Raw genomic sequence first — 20,379 nt, 5'->3', positions numbered from 1 at the left:
ACCTTCTCCAGAAAGAAAAAAAAACAAAAAAAAACCCCAAAACCACACAACCAAAAAACCACAAACATAAAAGCCCCAAAGCAAGTCCCCCCTAGATATTCTAGAGAGAAAAAAATCTACTTTATTATTTCTATATTAATGCCATTGATTATAAGATGACACACTGGATACTAAATTATTGGATAAACTTGAGAAAATGAGATTTAGTACAGGAATTGTTGGGTAACACAATTTACTAAGTGAAAAAAGAGAAAATGTAAGCCTATAGGAAGCACACTGGTGGAGCTAAGCACCAGTCTTGCAGGCAATTGTATTTAATATATTGCTAATCGTCTTTCAACAAAATGTAGGAATGTATTCATGCAGTGCATTGAGGACACGAGGTTGGGTAACTTTATGAATATAGAGGGGACTGTAGGACCTTGAGAAAAAAAGGTGGGTAGAAATTCAGTAGTATAAAATTCACAGTCATACACTTCTGAGCTTCCTTCTGGTGAAAGATAAGAACACATTAATTAGAAATAACAAAGTAGGAAAGACTTCAGTATACTAACTGATCTTGTGTCTGACCACAAGCCACCACTAGGAGACAGCCACAAGCAAGAGAGGAGAAGGATATAACTACAGCCCATTTGTGTCTCAGAGAATCTTCTCTAGACCAAGAATAATACTTATACCATTAAGTCCTAGCAAAATCCAAACAGTGCAGTGTGCGTAATTCTGGTCTACCACATTCAAGAAATAAGTGGAATATGGAGGAGCCCAGACAGGAACCAGCATGATGGCAGGAAAACCACAAGTTTTTATTGCTAAGAGTGAGGAAAAACTTGGCACTCTTAGTCTAGCGAGACAAAAGTTGAAAATGGACAGGATGAACATCATTCAAATGATAAGCAGTGGACGAAAAAAATTATTTAAATCAAAACAGTATGTTAGCACAAAACAAAATGACTAATTTTAGTCAATTTATACCCATTATAGGAGCAATGTTTTGAGGAAGCTTCCCACTAGTTAAGGGGCCAGGAGCATTTTATATGAATTTAATCTGTTTATGAGAGGGATTATATGCTATAACAACTGTCATAGTAGTAGTAGCAAGGACTTCCAAGTCCCTTTCACTCTATTTCATATGAGAGATAAATACTAAGAAAGCTTATAGCTAGCCTTTAAGACCACCAGTGCCTGCTTTCTCTCTGGAAATCCAAATTCCTTTGAGCATGCATAGGATGTCTTATTTTTCTTCAGTACCTCAGAGGGCATTTAGAAACTCCTGAAACCAGAAGAATAGGGGGGAACGTAATGTAAACATACATCTGACTGTTCAGAAGTTAAACTAGAAAACTTCACTGCTTGTGCACACACAAAAGCAGAACAAAATGAATTGGTCAGGCATTAAACCTGAGTAATGAAAGCCTGGACGCAATCCTAAACAAGTACTGACTACACAGCAACTTTTGTCAGATTTTATTTGGGGGAAGAATAAGGGAGCAGGGGGCTGCATAAAGAATTTTAATTATATCATTAATTTAGTTGAATGATCTTTCCTATATGATAAATTTAAACTGCTACAGGAAGAAATCTCGCTGCACACGAAGGAGGAAAAAAAAGCATGCCAGATGAAGTGTAACTTCATTTAAGATGTCCTCACTAGTGGGAAATTGTAACAGCTATACGATACCTGGAAGTATCATTCTTATTATATTACTACAAGAACTACTACATCATAGAGACAACAGGTGCATGAAGAGAAGCTAAGAATCCTGCTTGAAAACAGAACTGGGGTTAAAATTGCAGGGCTTTTCACAGCTTGCTCTTCAATCACTAGATAGTAATGAACATTGGCTGTGCAGTGGAAATTATTTATGCCATTAGATATTTATCTACAATTACTTACTATTGCATGGAGAGTTAATGGATTAAGACAGAATCTGTATATATTGGTTTTTTTTCATAAAAACTGTCATTTAGTGAGCAGAATTACTCGTGCTATGTAATAAGTAACCACTGTTCTTTTTGTCACTACTGACAATGTGGTGGCATGACTTTTTAACTGCAAATTATTCAAAACCTTTTCTATACACAACTATTAAATTCTTTCTGATTTCCAAATGAATACATATTGTAATGCTTCCTGTAAAGAATTTGCATTGCTAGCATAAGAAATTAATAGCAAGATAATGTTGCCTTTGAACAGGATAGGAGTAAACCTAAGGCACCCAACACTAGATCACATAATATCCAAAACAAATAAAAAAAGCTATTTTCTTATGTCTAACAATAGAAATGCTGCTTAAATAATTATTACAGCTTTTTAAAAGTCCAAGAATTGAAATTAGTTAGCAAAGGTATTAAACCAGCAATACAAAAGCGGGGGCTAAGTTTACTGAATGATCAAACAAGTATGTACAGCTGCTTATATTTTACAAGAAAAAAAATACACAAAGCTTACTAAACATGTCTTTCATTAATGATGACAACTAGTAATCTATCTTTTTTTTTTTACTGCCATACATACTGATATTCAATAATCAACAAAAGAGAAAGGATTAGAGTTTCTCCTTCAGAGAAAAAGAAGAATGAAAAATTGAACACATCTGTCTTAATCTATGTACTACAGACAAACACAGCATTGCTGAGCAACAGTTAAAAGCTCTTGCTTTGCCAAAGCAAGAACACCTAAAGTACAGTTGAAAGAAAATGTAGGTCCCTGTACAAAAATTTATGAACTTTCTATACTTATGACTACAGGTAGAATAATAAAAAATGAACTGCAAATATTTAGCACTGGGGTATTCAACAGGCAAGAAATAAGTACAAGCAGGTATTAGATTTGTAGGAGCTTGCCTGGCTAGGAGGGAAAATATAGCTATACTAATCTTACATATAGGCAAATTAGACTCAACTATCAAGCTCTTCGCTAGTTGTAAGAGAACTATTTATTTCAATTAAGGATATGAGGCATGGGTTTCTAGATTTTCCATTTAAAAAAAAAAAAAAAAAAAAGGCATTTTGCAAAGCAATAGCAGAGATAAGTATTCCCCTAACCTGTGTCCTGGTCCTCCTCGATACCTTGCCCCTGGGATCAGAACAGGATCATCATCACTATCATCAGTTTCTTGGAGAGCTGAGGTCCTGGTAGAGGACTCATCTGGAGTTGCAAGCCCTGAGGATTCTGGGTGTGGCTGAGGTTCATTGTTTGCAGCAAGAGAATTGGCAGTGAATTCAGCACTTTGACTTGAAATTTCTTGATTAGCACTTTTTTCACAGGAGGCTTCTTCCTCTGCATTTCCAGACACAGCGTCAACATTGTGACCATTTTCTTCTGGTTGGATTCCAGAATGATCAGGACTGGGTTTATCTGATACAGCTAACAGAAAATATTGGGGAAAATAAGTCACAGCATTTAATGATTATAGCCTATTTTAGAAGGCATTCTAAATGGTCATAGAAGTTAAATTATGCATAGTGAGTTTATATTGGAAGTTTAGTTTTTCATTCTCTACTTCTTCATATAACTATATTTGAAAGAGTACAGATACATACTTGCTTCTGTCGTCTCTACTGTCTCATCTGTAGTTTTCAGTTCTTCAGCACTTGCATCTTCCTTGTGAGATTCATCAGGAACTCCGAAATTAAACAATTTAATATTAAATCACATGATTTCATTTAGATGCACATCTATAATGTAAGCAAATCTAAATGATACTAGCACTCCTAGATGAAACCAAAGCAATTCCCACCAAAGTCCACATGTCACTTTACTGAAATCTCAGATACTTAATCACATTAAAGTCAGTATACATAAACCTCTCTAGTTGCCCAGGTCAATACACTAACAAGGAAAAAAGTATTTCTTTCTTGTTCCTCAATATACTAATATCCTATGCTATGAGAACTTTAGCTGCAAAAATAGCATTAGTACTCTTGAAACAGATGATCACGTACTGAAAGTTATTATTTTTGAAGGGAGAAATAATTTTTTAAATCCTTTATTAAAAAAATTATAAAAACATTGCTCTGAAATCAGTCATTTGACTTGACTGCCCTTTTGGCAATGAATTGAGCAAGACAACCACATGCAACAAAATACAGTGAAAGCTTGAAAGAAATATAACAAAATACCTAACGCTCATTTATGACTGCAAAGCGCAGTTGTTCTATTTTTTGATACAAATTGGGGCAGAACTTGTCCTTAAGAAAAATGAATAAGGGTTTTAGAACTAAAGACAGGATAAGTTAAATTTGTTTATATTTATTTGCAACTATCTCAGGTTGGTTATCTTTTTCTTTCCTAAAAAAATTCATGTTCTATTATGGCTGTATTCTGCCTTCATATGCGTGTGTATGAGACTCCCATTGTTTTCAATGGTAGTCATGAACATATAAGAGCAGAATTTTTACCTTAACATTACAGAAATAACACTGTATCTTACTTGTTTCTTCATCTTCAGGCCCTGACTCTTCTGAGGCTTTTGTTTTTACAGAGTCTTCTTGGCCTTCAGTTTTGCAATGACTTCCACTCCCTCTAGAGCTTGAAGTTGTGCTGCTCCTGGCAACATAACATGTAAAAAAAAAAAATTAGAAATAATGTAAATAGATCATTGCAATAGCACAGCCTGACCATCATCATCTTTCTCACTGCAATCTCACAATTCAATAGCTCCTGGCAGCAGCTACAACTAACAACCTTCACAGCAATTTCAAAATTCTCTTTTATTATGTCAATCGCCACTCATCCCACACTATTCCCCTGCATCACAGAACCCTGTTGTCTCCTTCCTATCTTTTTTTTTTAACCTTTAAAGGATTTCTTCATTGCTTTTCAAAATACTGTGAGAACTCAAAAGGATTTGCTCTCTTTCACTATTTATACTTTTTTTTTTACATGTATAAATGATCAGAGATCTTAAAGGTATTACAAGCTGTCAGCTGAACACTAATACATAATCTTATCCCATCCAATTAAAAAAGTGATTCAGATAAAATTCTCCAGGTTCTTCACCATTAACTATCATTCCTGTATCACTTGAGGCATGGACGTCTGATGTCGGCTTTCAGTCCTCAAAGTTTTGTTATTTCTCAAGAGTCACTATAAGCTGGTACTTGAGATTTACTCCCCATTCGTGTTTAGATAATTATTGTGGAACACCAATTTCTGTTTACAATAAGGAAAATTATTCCTCAGGAAATATGTAATACTGCTGTTCTGAATATCATCAAAACTAATGTTTTTAGACTCTCTAGAAAAGACCTTATTTTAGGAAATGCAAAGCCTTGTTCCTGAGCTCTCCCATTCTGTCCTGTCCCACATCTGTGTTGAGGCCTCAAACTTAGGCAAACCACTGGACAAAAGTGGAAACAAAAGATAAGTTATGGGAATTATAAGCATGATTCTCAAGAATTTAGACTGTATTGTTACAAGTATCTTCTTACCTGTGTATGTTACTACTAAACTATTTTATATGCTACATTGCTAGAAGCAGCACAAATCATGCTTAGCCTAGATTCTTGAGAATCTAGTCTAGACTTCAGTACTTTTTTACATTAAATATGAGAGCTTTCACTCATCTTGATGAGCAATAGTCTGTCTCATTGCTGTACTGGATTTGGAGTATGTAGAAAATTTTTGTTAGCCCTTACAGTATTTCTTCTAAATCAAGAATTTTCAGCATTGTTTCTGAATGGACAGACAAGAAGGGTACTGCTAGACACCAAGTCAAGGGGTTTTGCTATTTCATGCCTCGTATGATATTATCACTTTTATGAACTTAATCACAGTCTAAGCACTAAGATTTTTTTTTTTTGACCCTTAGGAATCTACTTTCTAGCTCAACGCTCAATGCTAATTTACATCCATGTATTACTCTGCTTTAACTTTTACTTCATCGTTATTTTTCACATCAGCAGTTACATGAAGAGGATGTTTTTGAGAGAGCAAAATAACACCTTGTGCTTTTGTTACATTAAGCCCTGCTGTCTGCTTCCATAGCAGGTTTTCTGTTTCCCCAGTTCTCCATATAACCCTTCTTTAAACCTCTGCCAATTGTTTAATAAAATTTGGTTTCTGTGATACAGTGGTAGTATTATTTTATTATTACACTAAAAAACCCCACTAGAATAAACGGACAAAACATTTGTTAATGCTCTGTTCCTCTTGTGAAATTTGCCCTTCCTAAAATATTAAACAAAGATGACTACAAAACTAAATGCAGAATTAGTTAAAAGCATTACAGCAAAACTAATTCTTTCAAAGCTTGCTGGATTTGGACTCTAAATAGAAGTATAGTCTGATAGATGGGTTGAACATAACTGTCACAGTATTTCAGATTCACATGGGCAAAAATCTTCATTCTTGTGAAAACACACAGATCACTGCTTAAAGTTTCCAAACTGCTATGGGCAAGGTGTATGTTTTAGGTCTAAAGCCACAGCACTTCAGAATAGCTAAATGTGGTCTTTGGGGTTTTTTTCCCCTAGTAACAAATGCCATCAAGCATTTCTACTTCCTGTCTTCTACAGTAATATTGAAAACATAAGCAAAGGAATAGAAGTAAGAGGTGATAAAACAAGGGTTGTGGTTGTTTTGGGAGATCCTGAGGTGCTCTAGTGATAGACTTGGATACAAAACCAAGTAAGTCAGGCCAGTTAAACAGTATGCGTTTATTATCTGAAAAGGATGCCATCACTGTAATACCTAAGCAGTCCACAAAGCTGGTATCTTAACCATATGCATTCATCAACACCTCTCAGACACAGAAATACTGTTACACAACTTGGAAACTGTGCCACAGAAAGACTAATTTGCAGAATACCATATGGAGAAGTCTGGCACAGCAGAGAATTAAAACTGAAGCACCAGCCCCTGGACCACCTTTCCATCACTGTACTATCTTGCTTTAGTAAGATAGTGAACACTAATATTATGCTAGGGTTTGATGAAGATAGCATGTTTCAAATTATGTTAGCATTGAAAAGATTCACAGTAAACATCACAAAAAACACCTTTTGCATAAGTGTCATGCTAAAGTATAAACTGTCTTTTATGTTCTGAATGCATTAAGGACTACAGACCTTTCAAATTGTCTATATGCACCTAAAAATATACATATACCATACAGAAAAATAATTTTTCTGTATCTATGCTAGATGACTGTTAGTGATGTGGGCTGATCAATAACCAGTCAAAACCAAAATTAACTTCTTACCACTCATCAGTGAAGTCCAGTTTTATCGTGCTTGTAGTCGTTCCTTCTGTACTGTAGTGCAAACTTAAAACTGGTTCACCTGTTCCTGTTCGTGGCTTATCACTCTCTGTAAATATGGGGTTGATAAAGTTTGGATGGGCATCAGTAATATACAAAAAGCTGTTATAATTCTGAAGATTCATTTAATTATCCTAACAAAGGCCAAATGTGGTAGTAACATGTACAATGTCTATTTAAGATCTCTTAGAATACAAGCAAAAAGTTAAAAAGTTTCAGAGTAAACACACCAAATTTTCAATACTTTAAAAATGGCCTAAAATTATTTGTATTTTTAAGAGCAAACAAAGAAGATGCTGTCCTTCAACATGCAGGTAAATAAAATTGCAGATAGGTATCTGTACACACAGTATTATCCTTTATAAGCAGCTCCCTTTTCTATCAAGTAAATTAATAATTAGAATATAAAATGTTTTTGGAAGTGGTGTTCACTCTTTTTTGCCTCAGTAAATACACATGAAAAAAGATGATGAGATCTAGACACAATCAGTGGTCTAGAAAAATCACCATCCCCTTTACTTTTTTTTTCTACTTAGAACCCAGTCAACTACCAATATCCTTAGACTAGCTGTAAATTGTCAGCTAGTTGTCATAAAAACACTGTAAATTCATGTTCTGAGAGCTTTGGGTTTAAAAAAAGCCTTTCATATTATAACAACTGCAAGCAGAAGGAAAGTACTTGCAAAATGAACTATTCACAATGTCCAAAAGCAACAGAAGTGAAACAAATTGAAACCCACGGCAAGTCTGCCAAATATCTGCTGCATATATAATTTTAAGGATGTTCAGTGGGCTCCTTCAAAACAGAACTGCTCAATGACATCCACCTACCCACCACCCTTGAGCAAAATTAAGGCAAAATTGCCATTAATACCAAAGTTGGCCTTGGGCAACACTAAAAAGTTAATGGAAAGTACCATCAGATTAAGCTTCACTAAAGGTGCCATTCTCTCAGAACTCAGATGGGAGAGTTTACTTAGTATTAAGCACTCAAATGACCAGTAAGTAGCCTATGTACTATTGCTTTTCATGAATACTGAGCTTTTTAACTCAGGACTGTTTGGACAAAACCATGCCATATTTTCTTTGGTTTATAGACTACAGCAATTTGACTATAAGTATACTTGCATTATTGGCAGCAGACTGACATTTATAATAAAGTAAAATCTTCAGATCATCTTTGGGTAAACATCAATTAAAATCTAACGTTTGATTCAAGCACAAACCTACAAATTCCCCCACTATAAAGGCTATTATTAAAACAGTAATGGCTACAATACTGCCACAGGATATTTATTTTAAAAAATACAATTAAGTTATAGGAACTATGAAATAGCACATCAGAATTTAACCTAATGATCAGTGCTCATATTTTTAAACTGCTGACAGACAGAAGCCCACTCACAGGATCAGGGCAGTGATCAGCTGCCCCAAAGAACTATAAATACGTATTTCTACATATTCTGAGGAGAAATTAAAACAAACAAAAAAAACCCCCAACAAACCAAAACACAAAAACCCTGTAAGAAAAGTTAACATATGTTTATGTGAAAGAGAATTAACCAATTACAACTATGATCCTAATTATACATAAGGCATGGGCTTCATTCTATGCAAAGAAAAGCTCTTAGCCTCTCTAAAATAAAGGTTCCAGTTACACTTTTATTAGAGTTGAGCAAGGATAAAACTGATCAAAAGCAAGGTTTCCAGTTCCTGAAATAAACTAAGGAAAGAAACAAATGTAAGAAAATGTTTTATAGTGGCATATATAGATATTTTGAACAAAAATGACACGTTCTTTTAGTTAAACAGGTGCTTTCTCTATTTTTTGGCAACCTATGAGCACGCATCTCTTAGTATAAAGGTATGTTCAAACTTTGAGCATCCCTTCCTAAGCAAGTATAAATACTGATCGTTCCAACATACTGCACAAGTCATCAGGAGCTGGACACTGAAAGAATAAAAAATGACATAGTTGCAGAATTTTTTACTTCCCTTGTAACAGGTACAGAGAAGACATTATCTTTGAATCGGGAACCCAGATAGGTAAAGAAAGACAACCTACTGCCTTGAATATTCCAAGACAGCCACAAAACAATGACTATACTCTAACTTGATACTGCTATACAACATTTGCTTCAGCACAAAACTAATTAACATTACTGACCAAAGTAAACAAACCTAATTTAATATTAGGCTTGTGTTATAAAGCTCTGATCACATTATCATAACAGTGCTTTCCTGTCTTAAAATCTCAACATCAAAAAAATTAACCAAGATGCATAAAGACTGTCCTCTGACTACACTTACTGTGGAAGCAATGCTCATATTTATTCACACTCAAAAAGTTGAAAGAATTGCTATAAATGTATCCAAAGAGGGCACTGACTGTGAAATTATTTTTACAGATTTCTGGAGACAGATAGCTGTTAAACAATATTGTGCAATAGCTTTTCCTTAAATCTACAATAACATGAGATACAATTTGGATTCAGTCAGTTTCTTCTTTAAACTAGCTCTAGGGCATGAAATCGACACTAGTAAGAACAAGAAACTTTTTAGAAGACAGATGACACAAGACTGCACAGAATTAGTTGTGTAGTTCACTATTTTATATTAAACTTACACTGCTAATGAAAGCTGAATGGGAGCCTCTGTGAAGAAAGCTAATAAGCTTTGCCTAGTACATAACTGAACATTCTTTTAGAGAATCCACATAAAATCCAGAAGTCATGAACTCTTTGTTTTCAAGAACAATGTGATTGCCAAAGACTGACTAGATCAGAACGAAGCACTGTTCTCTTTCACTACTAGGTTCATCCTATCAGGCCAGATCTACTTCACATTGCTAAAAAAATGAAAGGAAGAGGAAAAGTCATACAGCTTCTGTGATTTAGGAGAGCACTATTGCCAAAACTATTAATCTGATTGCAAGCTCTAGCAGGGTAGTAATTTCTCCAAGAGGAAGTTGTAGCTTGTCAACACCTTACTAAACTCTATTCCAAATTCTTCAAAAGTACCTTGAAACTTTACTTAGATTTTACAGCCAAACACATTATACTTTAAAGATACTACTGACAACTTACAGTCATAAGCAACCCTGCCCTAGAAAAGACACTCCCATGAAATGGTCCATTCTCCAGGTGCCTAAAGGAGGAAGGTACTTTTAAACTACCACCATTAGAACTGAAGACAAAATTCATAACCTTATTTTTTAAAAAACCAAACCCCACAACTGAAAGCAGTACCCCTCATACACACTGTTTCCATTAGAAAATGAAACTATGCAAGTGTAACATCACAAAGATTGGGTCTCAACTATGAAGTGGTAAGTGCATAAAGACAGGTTTACAGATTGCATTACCTAGTTAAACTAACATTGTAAGGAACTTCAAGCTAGTTTCCCACATCTCAAATGCTGCCCTATTCACTAGTCTATTGGCAACCCCACAAGAAGAGGATAGGTGACTTTCATGAAAAACTTCCAAAATAATTCCTATCCAGCACTAATCAAGATCTCCTCATGAGAAAATCAGCTTTATACATTCTGAAGATAGGGTTATATTCTGGGTGAAAACCAAAGACAGTTACTTCTGAAGGGAGAAAAATCGATCCAAAGAGGAGAAAATAAGTGGTGTATTTCAGAAAATAGGAATTCCATGGGAAGGCTTAACGCATGAACATTTATCAGAAGCAGCTGAACTCAGAGGGAAGGGTGGAGATTCCTTTATCTAGTGAGGAATACCGACTGAACAATGTTACACTGATACCAGTCAGTATAAGGCACAATAACATCTAAGGGAAGACCGAAAATCAAATAATTCTTTGGACCAGCCTAATCTATAGCCCAAGGCATACAATTTCTTTGCCTAGATGATTCCTATGTGAATTAGATGTAGTACTGCACTTTACCGAAGGAGGCAGTACAGACAGCACTGTGCCTTACAACAAGGAAGCACAGGTCTGAAATTCTCGAGCTTGGACCTGGAGAGCTCACTATAGTCTGGAAAGTCTATGCGCATACCAACACTCAACCAGTTCATCTGACTGGGAGGCAGAGCTAATAGTTGGGACACAACACATGCCAGTACAGTTTCAAGGACTTACAGTACTGTTTATGAGCAAGTAACTGCCATAGCTGCCATACCAGCTTGTTTTGAGCCAGTTTGTCCTGGTTTCAGCTGGGATAGAGTTGATTTTCGTCCTAGTAGCTGGTATAGTGCTATGTCTTGGGTTCAGTATGAGAAGAATGTTGATAACACACTGATGTTTTCAGTTGTTGCTGAGCAGTGTTCATACCAAGTCAAGGATTGTTCAGCTTCTCATGCCCAGCCAGCAAGAAGACTGGAGGGGCACAAGAAGTTGGGAGGGGACGCAGCCAGGACAGCTGACCCAAACTGGCCAAAGGGGTATTCCAGACCATGTGATGTCATGCCCAGTATATAAACTGGCAGGAGTTGGCCTGGGGGGATCGCTGCTTGGGAACTAACTGGGCATCAGTCAGTGAGTAGTGAGCAATTACACTGTGCATCACTTGTTTTGTATATTCCAATTCTTTTATTATTATTACTGTAATTTTATTATTGTTATTGTTATCATTATTAGTTTCTTCCTTTCTGTTCTATTAAACTGTTCTTATCTCAACCCACAAGTTTTACTGTTTTCCTTCCGATTCTCTCCCCCATCCCACTGGGTGGGGGGAGCCAGTGAGAGGCTGTGTGGTGCTTAGTTGCTGGCTGGGGTTAAACCACGGCACATCTCAAGTATCTATAATGTGGCACTGAACAATCTGGACGTCACCATAAGGGATTACTAAACCCTTGCACTAACTTGCAAATATCTATAAATATCAGTAATCAGTATGGCTTCTGTGTATGTAGGAAGCAGCAAGATGGTATGGGATGCATACATACATTTACACTTCAAAAAGTTACTGAGCTAGTTCTCTGGCTTCAGGTTCCCTATTTAATCATACCAATTCAGGCAGTACCTTACAGTCATAACATTGCCTTTACACTGCCTTTAAATCTAACAGCCACCCTCCATTATTAAAATCACAGTAAAAAAAAAAAAAATCCAGCATAGATCACTGTAATCCATTTGAAACCATTTTGTACAGACAGGAATGACTTACAGCTTCTTCTGGACTGTCAGAATAATGGTATTATAAATTTATATGTTTGTAATACATATCAAAGGATCTTTAAACCCAGAAATTGTCTTAAAACATAAATGCCAACAAAAAAGACTAGTCCAACAAAAGACAGCTGATTCAGTAACAAGATAAGATAGGAATAAGAAAGAAAAAGCATTTCTATATTAAAAAAATATTATTCGTTAGCTACTTATACTTTTTTGAGATTTCTGTTCAAATATGAATTGAAACTAATGCAGTTTAACTTCAAAAATCCAACTGGATCTCAGCAAATTATTCTTTCTGGTTATCATTTGGACAACAGATTTCCTAATAAATTACTTCCTTTTCCAGATCCCTAGTTTTTCAAACCAGAAGTAACATTCTGTGTCTCTTCAGGTGATCCTCACCATCACAACAGAAAAACATTGCCTTAAAACAATCAGAGAACTGGTCTACCAATAAAGTCTAGGTAAACAAATGTACTTTGGGTTGGTTTTTTTTTTTGCATATTAAAAAGCCTGAAGTGCTTTTATGAGAGGAAACCTCTTCACATTACTTCAAGTAATTTCTTAATGCAGGAAAAAATTATTAGAAAAAAACTCTGAAGAGTCTACTACAACTATGCAATTAACAACAGTAACACAGAAACAAGTTTTTAAGGCAACTGATGCAGCTTGAAGAGGAATCTGATGCAGATTTGGGAACTGTATTCTGGGATGAAAACTTCTGGGTTTATCTTTGTTATCAGATGGCCTTAATTCACAACTTCACAGAACAATTTATTAGTTCTTCAAAATTTTTGCAGTAAACATATAGACTCTCTATGTTAATTCTAGTTTATTCTACTCTCATCAAATAATGCTTTACTCTGAGTTTGTAACACAAAGCATAACCTGGCCACTAATTATAAGCTAGTTTTCCAGCTAAACCTGACTATTGGAGTGATGTAGACTACTGCACCACGAATAATTAGCAAATTCACACATTAAGTTTTAAAGGCTATTTCAGCACAAAAGGTAATTCCACAAAATGAATTTATTTTGTCAAAATAAAACACAGCTTGATTTCCGCCCTCCCCCCCCCCAATGTTCTGGCATCCTAAAATAAACCATAATTTCAACGTTTGCCAAACAGACCATTTTTCAGAAATGGGATTTCAGAATGGCATTCTAGTTTAGAATGTGAAACAAGATGAAACAGCCAGCTCTTTCGTGGTATTTGAGCTATTGAATCTCTACAGAGGCTTTGATATGGAAGTAAGCATAATGCAGAGTGTATGGAAATCTATTTTTAAATTACCATCTATCACTCATTAATTATTCAGGCATAAATATTCACTACAGATGACATTGGTTCAGCTGGAATAGGGTCACAAATGGCCCACTTCACTGCTCACAATTTGAAGACTGATGAATAATGGGCATAGAGAAAGCTCACAAGTGTTCTTTCTACCACCAGCCCATCAGGCATCTACAGAGAAACACTAGTACTTGTTTAGCAGAAGGGGTGTAGGACAAGGGGTTACAGAGGCAAGATGCACCTAAGTACAATAGGTGCTCTTGAGTTACTCAAACTGTGCAAGTATAACAAAGCTGCACATCTCTCTTGTGTGAGATAAATTAATTTGGCATTATATGATTAAAAGTTCCTTCAGTCTTGGTATTTGCACTTTGATCCAAGAGCCACCATTCAGAAAAAGACTGTTTAAACAATTAATTTTACTTTGCATTTAAAAAAATATTCTAAATGTCTATAGAGTACATAAGACATTTATTGCACCTACATTGAACGTATTACGAATTGAGCATAGGATGGCTTTTCAAAACAATTAACCTCTGTTACTCATATTGAGAATTAAATAATTAATGAGTTTCCAGCAGATCTGCTTACAGAATTCTACTTTATATAGATGAACAGCATTTTTAGACTGTTTATCATCATGAAAGGCAATTTTAAAAGGAAGCATTGCAATCAACTATGGCTGGGTATAGCGCATTTCCTGTCACACGCACCCTGTTGCTCATCAAGTGACATGGATCCAAGCTGTTTGTTAACCACAGAAGAAGGAGAATCTGAAACAAAAATGAGATTTCAACTTAAAACATAAGCAGCAGAGAACTGCACAGCAATGTCACGATCATATGTTAGTTTAAAATAAAAAATAAAAAGCAGCAACATAAGGAAGCTTTGGGTTTGTTTTATGAGCAGCCAGCCATATTGCATTTTCTAGGCATGACAGAAGCAAAGCCACTTGTTTCAAATCATTATGTATTTCTTTAGGTAGTCATTGAACAGCCTGAAGCTTGCCGACATGTTGATATTAAAAACTCCTGTCCATTACCTAAGATTTTACTACATTCTTCAAATTTCTAACACGTCACAAAACCACTGAAGAGTCATGATTCCTAAACCTAAAGCCTTTGCTCCAACTACCAAATAACACTAGTATTTCAAACCACGTGCTAAACGGAAATTTCAGAATATTTATACTTCAACATAAAACAGTCAATGGCATACCAGTATCTTCAACATTTATACCTATGAGCATAAAATGTAAAAGATGAGACCATTTACAGATATAACAGCATATAGACTATTTTTAAAACATTAAAGCACCACCAAAATACATTCCACTCATATAACAGTTCAATAGTTCTTCATTCCTAGATGCCATACCTCTGTGGCATCTGATGACTGAGAACATGTCTTCATGAGTTTATCACAGTACCACACTAGTAAGTCTTATAAAAATCCTCATCTAATCACAGGAAAAAAAAAAAAAAAAGATAATAAAAAAACCCAAACAAGAACACCCAGCAGTTAAGTGCTTTTTTTTTTCCTCTGGACACTACCAGTTAATAACTATCACCAGCGCTGCATTCATTGTGCAGACAAATGACATGCAACATTCAGTATCTTCTGTGAGTCTGCTTTCCTTGTCACCTCTGAAGACCAGATCTTACTTCTGTATTATCTTAAGATGAGCTGATGTATATAAATTAGTGCAGCATTTCAAAGATACTGGGTAGGCTACCATATCTTGGTTCCATTTGCTAATCTTCTGTTATAAACAAATTCATGCTAAGCTAAAAGGATTTAATACCCTGTATTATAAACAGTCATAGTCTGCCAACATCACAGCATGCTTAAGGAATTTTAACATAAATTTAAATCATATACAAGGAAAGCAATGAAATAATACGCTCTCTCCTACAGGAAGTTCACTTCCAGGTTTGGGCTAGAATCATGAGCATAACCTATTTTGTAGTATAGCCATAAAACCTGCTAAATTGACAAAGCTCATTTAAATATATATCCTCAAATAATACTTCATTCCCAGTCATTGGTGCAAGAATCACAGTCTGTTCCTCCGTTACACTGATACATAAGGTAGAGGAGGGGAGGAGGAGTCAAGAACAGAGCCCAGGAGAGTCTGAGGCAAGCTCAGTGTGTTTTGGAGGCTGGCTTGTTTTGGTAACTGGGCATATATATTTTATTTCCATAACTGGGGAACATAAAATTGGTCTTGTTTTGTCTTCACCTTTGTTCAGCCATGTCCATGCCTTGCACCAAACACACCTAAGCCAGATCACCAAATTTGTCATCTAGATTTAGATGAGAAGTAGCTCTTAAGTATGAGACTTGTAACATTAATATATTTCACTTTCCAAAACTAAAGTGTGCTTTACATACAATTTCTAATTTAGAAGAGAAGTATTTACAGCAGAGTTTTTTCAATGGTGGAGTAATCCACTTCTTAGAATGTAAATCAGAGCAAAAAGCTGGTGTAAAGATGCACCATGTCATAAGATGATCGACTTGCATTGCAGTTGACTCAGCACAGGACTCAGTATGCCTCTCACAAGGGCAGGCTGGCTTTGATCACTGACTCACAGTTATGAAGCCTGTGATCGGGATTAACTTGTATCAAAAGTGCTAAAGAGAGGGGAAGTCTTGGACAGCACGCTGAGAAGTCTAATGACAGAAGACAGTGATTCTCAGTCACGCTCTCTTCTTGCACTCCAATTCTTTCTATAAGCTTATATGTCCTTCTTTAAAAGGCATATCATGCTGCCAAACATTTTACTTGGCTAGAAAAGCTAATCTCATCAGCTCTTTAATTCAGACCAAGATAAACAGGAGAAATATGACTGAACTAACATATTTTAATTATAAACAAGAAATTACATTTACCACCCTTATCAGCACTTCTGAATTTTATTAAGACCTCAGGTTATACAACAGTAAGTAAATAGTAGGTATGTTTTACAATGTCCATCATTCAATCACAGTAAGCGAAAATGAAAATTTCCTAGGTAGTAGTCCATGCCAGTGTAGGCTTAAATCTCCCACATTTCATTATTATTTTGATGTTTTCTTACAACTTTGCGAATGCATTTCACTTGTGATATGAGAATTTTTAAACAACACAAAGGAAGCAGCCTAAATATTCCAATTAATACGGTTAACAAAAGAGTTCAGTTTGTACCAGTTTCAAACTCACTCCCCCCCCCCCCCCCCCCCCCCCGCCCTTTTTCAAGTCCCCTGAAGCCACAGATCACCAGCACCCCTTGAAGTGGCACTGCAGTCTGGAACGCCACACCTCAGGCAGGGAAATAAACATGACCATGAAACCAGCCTAGAGAAGTTCAGGTAAATGCCTCTTTTTTTAATATATGGCTTTGTTTTGTAAAAATTCTGAAAAAGTACTTTCATCATTTCTGATAAAGCTTTTGAAAAAAGTATTACCAAAACTGTGCCATATAGTTAAAAAAACAAACAAAAATCCAAACTCTTACCTGAGCCTTCACAGGCTGAGTCTACATCCCAATGCAGTTCACCACTGGTTGTAATGTCACTAGTACATTCTAAACTGGAACACCACTTAAAGAGGGAGCTGGAGATTCATAAATTTTGGGAACCTCAAACAGAAAATAGAAGATAATTTTAAAGTCAGTTATATGCTGAAGGATCTTCCTATAGTTTGGGCAATCAGCACCTGGCTTCATCAAAATATTAGCATGCCGCCTCTACTGTTTTGGTTAAAAAAATTTCTTCCTTATATCACTATAACACCAGCTCCAGTGTGAGTGTCAGGCCTGAAGCAGTGAGACCTGTTTTTAAAGTCCTAAACATGGTACATATAGTGGACCTCAATTTAAGAAACTAAATACTTGTTTTAATAACTAGGAATAATTGCTTTGCACAGTGAGTAAGCTTCAGATAGACACATTTCTATATCGGGGTGTTTACAAAGAAACTAGTAATAAAAACTGCAGTCAGCCCCTTGTTCTTCGCAGGAAGCTTTAACACAGAAATGAAGGTCTGTTTTAAAGACACTGACCATATAGACTTTTGAAACAACCAAAGTTGAAAAAAAAAAAAAAGGAATCAAGTCACTGTGCATCACAGGTTCTGCAATATGTCAGCATGCACATGTATATATCTTTATTCCACAATAAATACAGTCTAAATCAAATTAATTTTTCCTCAGAAAAGAAAGGTTCACATTACTTCATATTTTTGTGGGTAAGATCATGCACACTGAGACCGCTACAGGAACCCGTGATGCACACTGATCTGTAATACTCATTTATTTTTTCTTTTTCACTTCAAGATCAGCTGGTTCACTTTTCTGTAACTTTTCAAATTGCATTCAATTAATTTAAAGTTCTCAAAAAGAGGGGTAATGTAGGTAATGGTGATGCATACAGCATATCAGCACTGGGCAGAGCAGCAATAACAATAGGTTAAAAAGTTTACTTTCTTTGTAGTTTGCATATAGCACATATATGCTGTTGTTTAAATACTGCATAGGATCTGAATGTTATGAAATGCCACAAAAATGTAAGTCAAAACTAGGCTTTGTTGCAGAAAGTATATAATAAAAACACACCAACTTACCATAGTTCCCTAATTAAAGTTAAAAAACCTGAATCTGTTCAACACCCAAGCAAAGGCTTGAAGACAAGATAGACCTGATACACACAGCATACACTGCTTCTAAAACTCTAAATTTACACAATACTTATGAGAGGTATCCACCGAAACAAAGTCTCTTTGCCACCTGAGAATGAAGTATCTTTTTCCTCAATGTCACATCTGCCCAGTGTGAATCATTACTTAGTTAACTCACTTTCGCATTCAACAACATAAACTTTTGACCATATTTTTGTAAATAGTGAAGGTTAACTATTACAGATACAGCTTACAAATCCTCATGTAACTATTACAAGTCCTTAGACTAGGAGACAGAATAACTACCATACAGTCTAATTTTCTATTAAACCTGTAAAAGCTTTCAGCTCTTAACATTTTCTACTGGTAATTTCTTACATGGCTGGAGTATTTTTCTCCAGCCTGTGTCTACAACTATAATTGAGCTGTGATTGCAAAGATAATGATTAAGAATGAAATCCCGGTCAGAAGAAATGGCCTTAGTCTCACACCGAATTCCCCCCAAAATTGCAAGTGTAAATTATACAAGTTTTGCCAGAGCAGGGATTGAGAACTTGCAGCCCTGGGTCAGAGGCTATGATGCCATTTCACATAGTGGCAGACACATTTTGGGGTGTAATTTTTTGTTTGAAAATTTACAACTAGTATGTGCCTGAAAACTAAACATCTGCCTCAAGACAGAGCATCAAAGACAATCCTGCAGGAAAAAAAAGAGAGAGATTGTCTCTGCATGGAAATTTGTTATTAAAGAAACCCAAAACAAACCTAAGAACTTCTTTTTCTCCTGCCACATTTCTGAAATGTCAGCTTACCACAGGGTTGGAAAACAACTGTCTCTATGGAGAAGCAAGAGACCAAAAATCTGCACCTCTGGTTTTCCTAAGGAATAGATTGCAGATACACATCTTACAAAACTAAGTCTTGGGAGGTCAGAAAAAGAGAATAAAAGAAAGTAACTTGCAGAAAAAGAAATTAAAAAATACAGAGAATATTTCCATGTCCAGAGTGCAGAAATCTTAAAAAGTAAATAGACAATACAGGGGTGATCTGGATTCCACAATAAAAAAGTTTCATTTGTTTCCTCCCAATATAACAGAAGGAGGAATACAATGAAAGAAGCTGATGAAGCACAGCAGGAATTGCTTGTATTTACACATACAAGTAGAAAGGAAAAGGTAATGTAATCTTTTATCAAATTTCTTGAGGAATAATTGACCAAACACATTAAATATTTAAATTTGAATTCATCATTTTAAATCTTCTACTGTCTATAATGCTGAAGGTAACAAATTCCACCAATCAGACCAAACAGCAAAAAGATATACATCCTAAAGAGTTGGAGGTTAGTTAGCAAAACTGTTACCCCTTCTGCTCCCCAGAAATAAATGTTTCCATAGTGCTAAATGAATCTATCTTTCAAAGCAGTTACTTAAGTAAAACGGTTAAATTTGCAAATTCACTGTCATCACATGAAGAATGAGGTGAATATTTGAATACTATTTTCCTCCAAGGCTATGTATGTATTCTGTGGTTCCATAGTGATCTCAAACAAAACTATCTGATCTTCCCATTAGTTCCATTAAAATTCAAAGCATGTGGGAAGTCAAAACTCCAAGAGGCAATGATGGGGGATCCAAACTAACTACAATACATCTCTGACTCCCAGTCAAAGCAATTACTCAGCTTAAAGCTAAAAATTTGTGTCACTGTGGATCCTACAGTGTGTTGACCACAAACAACTGGGAGTAAAGAGTTACACTGTATCCTTAAAGGAGCACTAAGAAAGAGATGGGTGAGACAGTGTCAAGCAAAACCCCGACCAACATATGCTTCAGAGGTAGTAAAATATCCACAGATATACCTCAAGGCGAAAATTCTACAGATATGGTTGTAATGAAACTTTTTTCAACTTCAATTCAAAGGGAAACAATTTAATTAAAAAAATTATTTTTAAGTCATTCCAAAAAGAAAATGGAAGATCAAGATCTATAGACTGTGTTAGCTATGGTTTTGCCTCTATCA

The 20,379-nt window shown here is 35.7% G+C and overlaps 1 protein-coding gene across 1 annotated transcript in view; it reads right to left on the bottom strand.

Moving 5' to 3' along the window:
* DCAF6 (DDB1 and CUL4 associated factor 6) overlaps positions 1-20,379 on the bottom strand; it is a 93,245-nt gene that overhangs the window by 19,739 nt on the left and 53,127 nt on the right. Inside the window, exons 12-16 of the mRNA XM_010567650.1 lie at positions 14,412-14,471; positions 7,206-7,311; positions 4,434-4,549; positions 3,544-3,627; positions 3,046-3,367 (exon numbers count right to left, since the gene is read on the bottom strand). Of these exons, the coding sequence (XP_010565952.1) occupies positions 3,046-3,367; positions 3,544-3,627; positions 4,434-4,549; positions 7,206-7,311; positions 14,412-14,471 (688 nt within the window). The remainder of the gene's footprint in view (positions 1-3,045; positions 3,368-3,543; positions 3,628-4,433; positions 4,550-7,205; positions 7,312-14,411; positions 14,472-20,379) is intronic.

Source organism: Haliaeetus leucocephalus, unplaced genomic scaffold (genome assembly GCF_000737465.1).
Source record: "Haliaeetus leucocephalus isolate CR32 unplaced genomic scaffold, Haliaeetus_leucocephalus-4.0 Scaffold228, whole genome shotgun sequence".
Taxonomy (NCBI): Eukaryota; Metazoa; Chordata; class Aves; order Accipitriformes; family Accipitridae; genus Haliaeetus; species Haliaeetus leucocephalus.
Note: the sequence above shows the minus strand (reverse complement) of the source record. Positions and strands in the feature narration are given on the sequence as shown.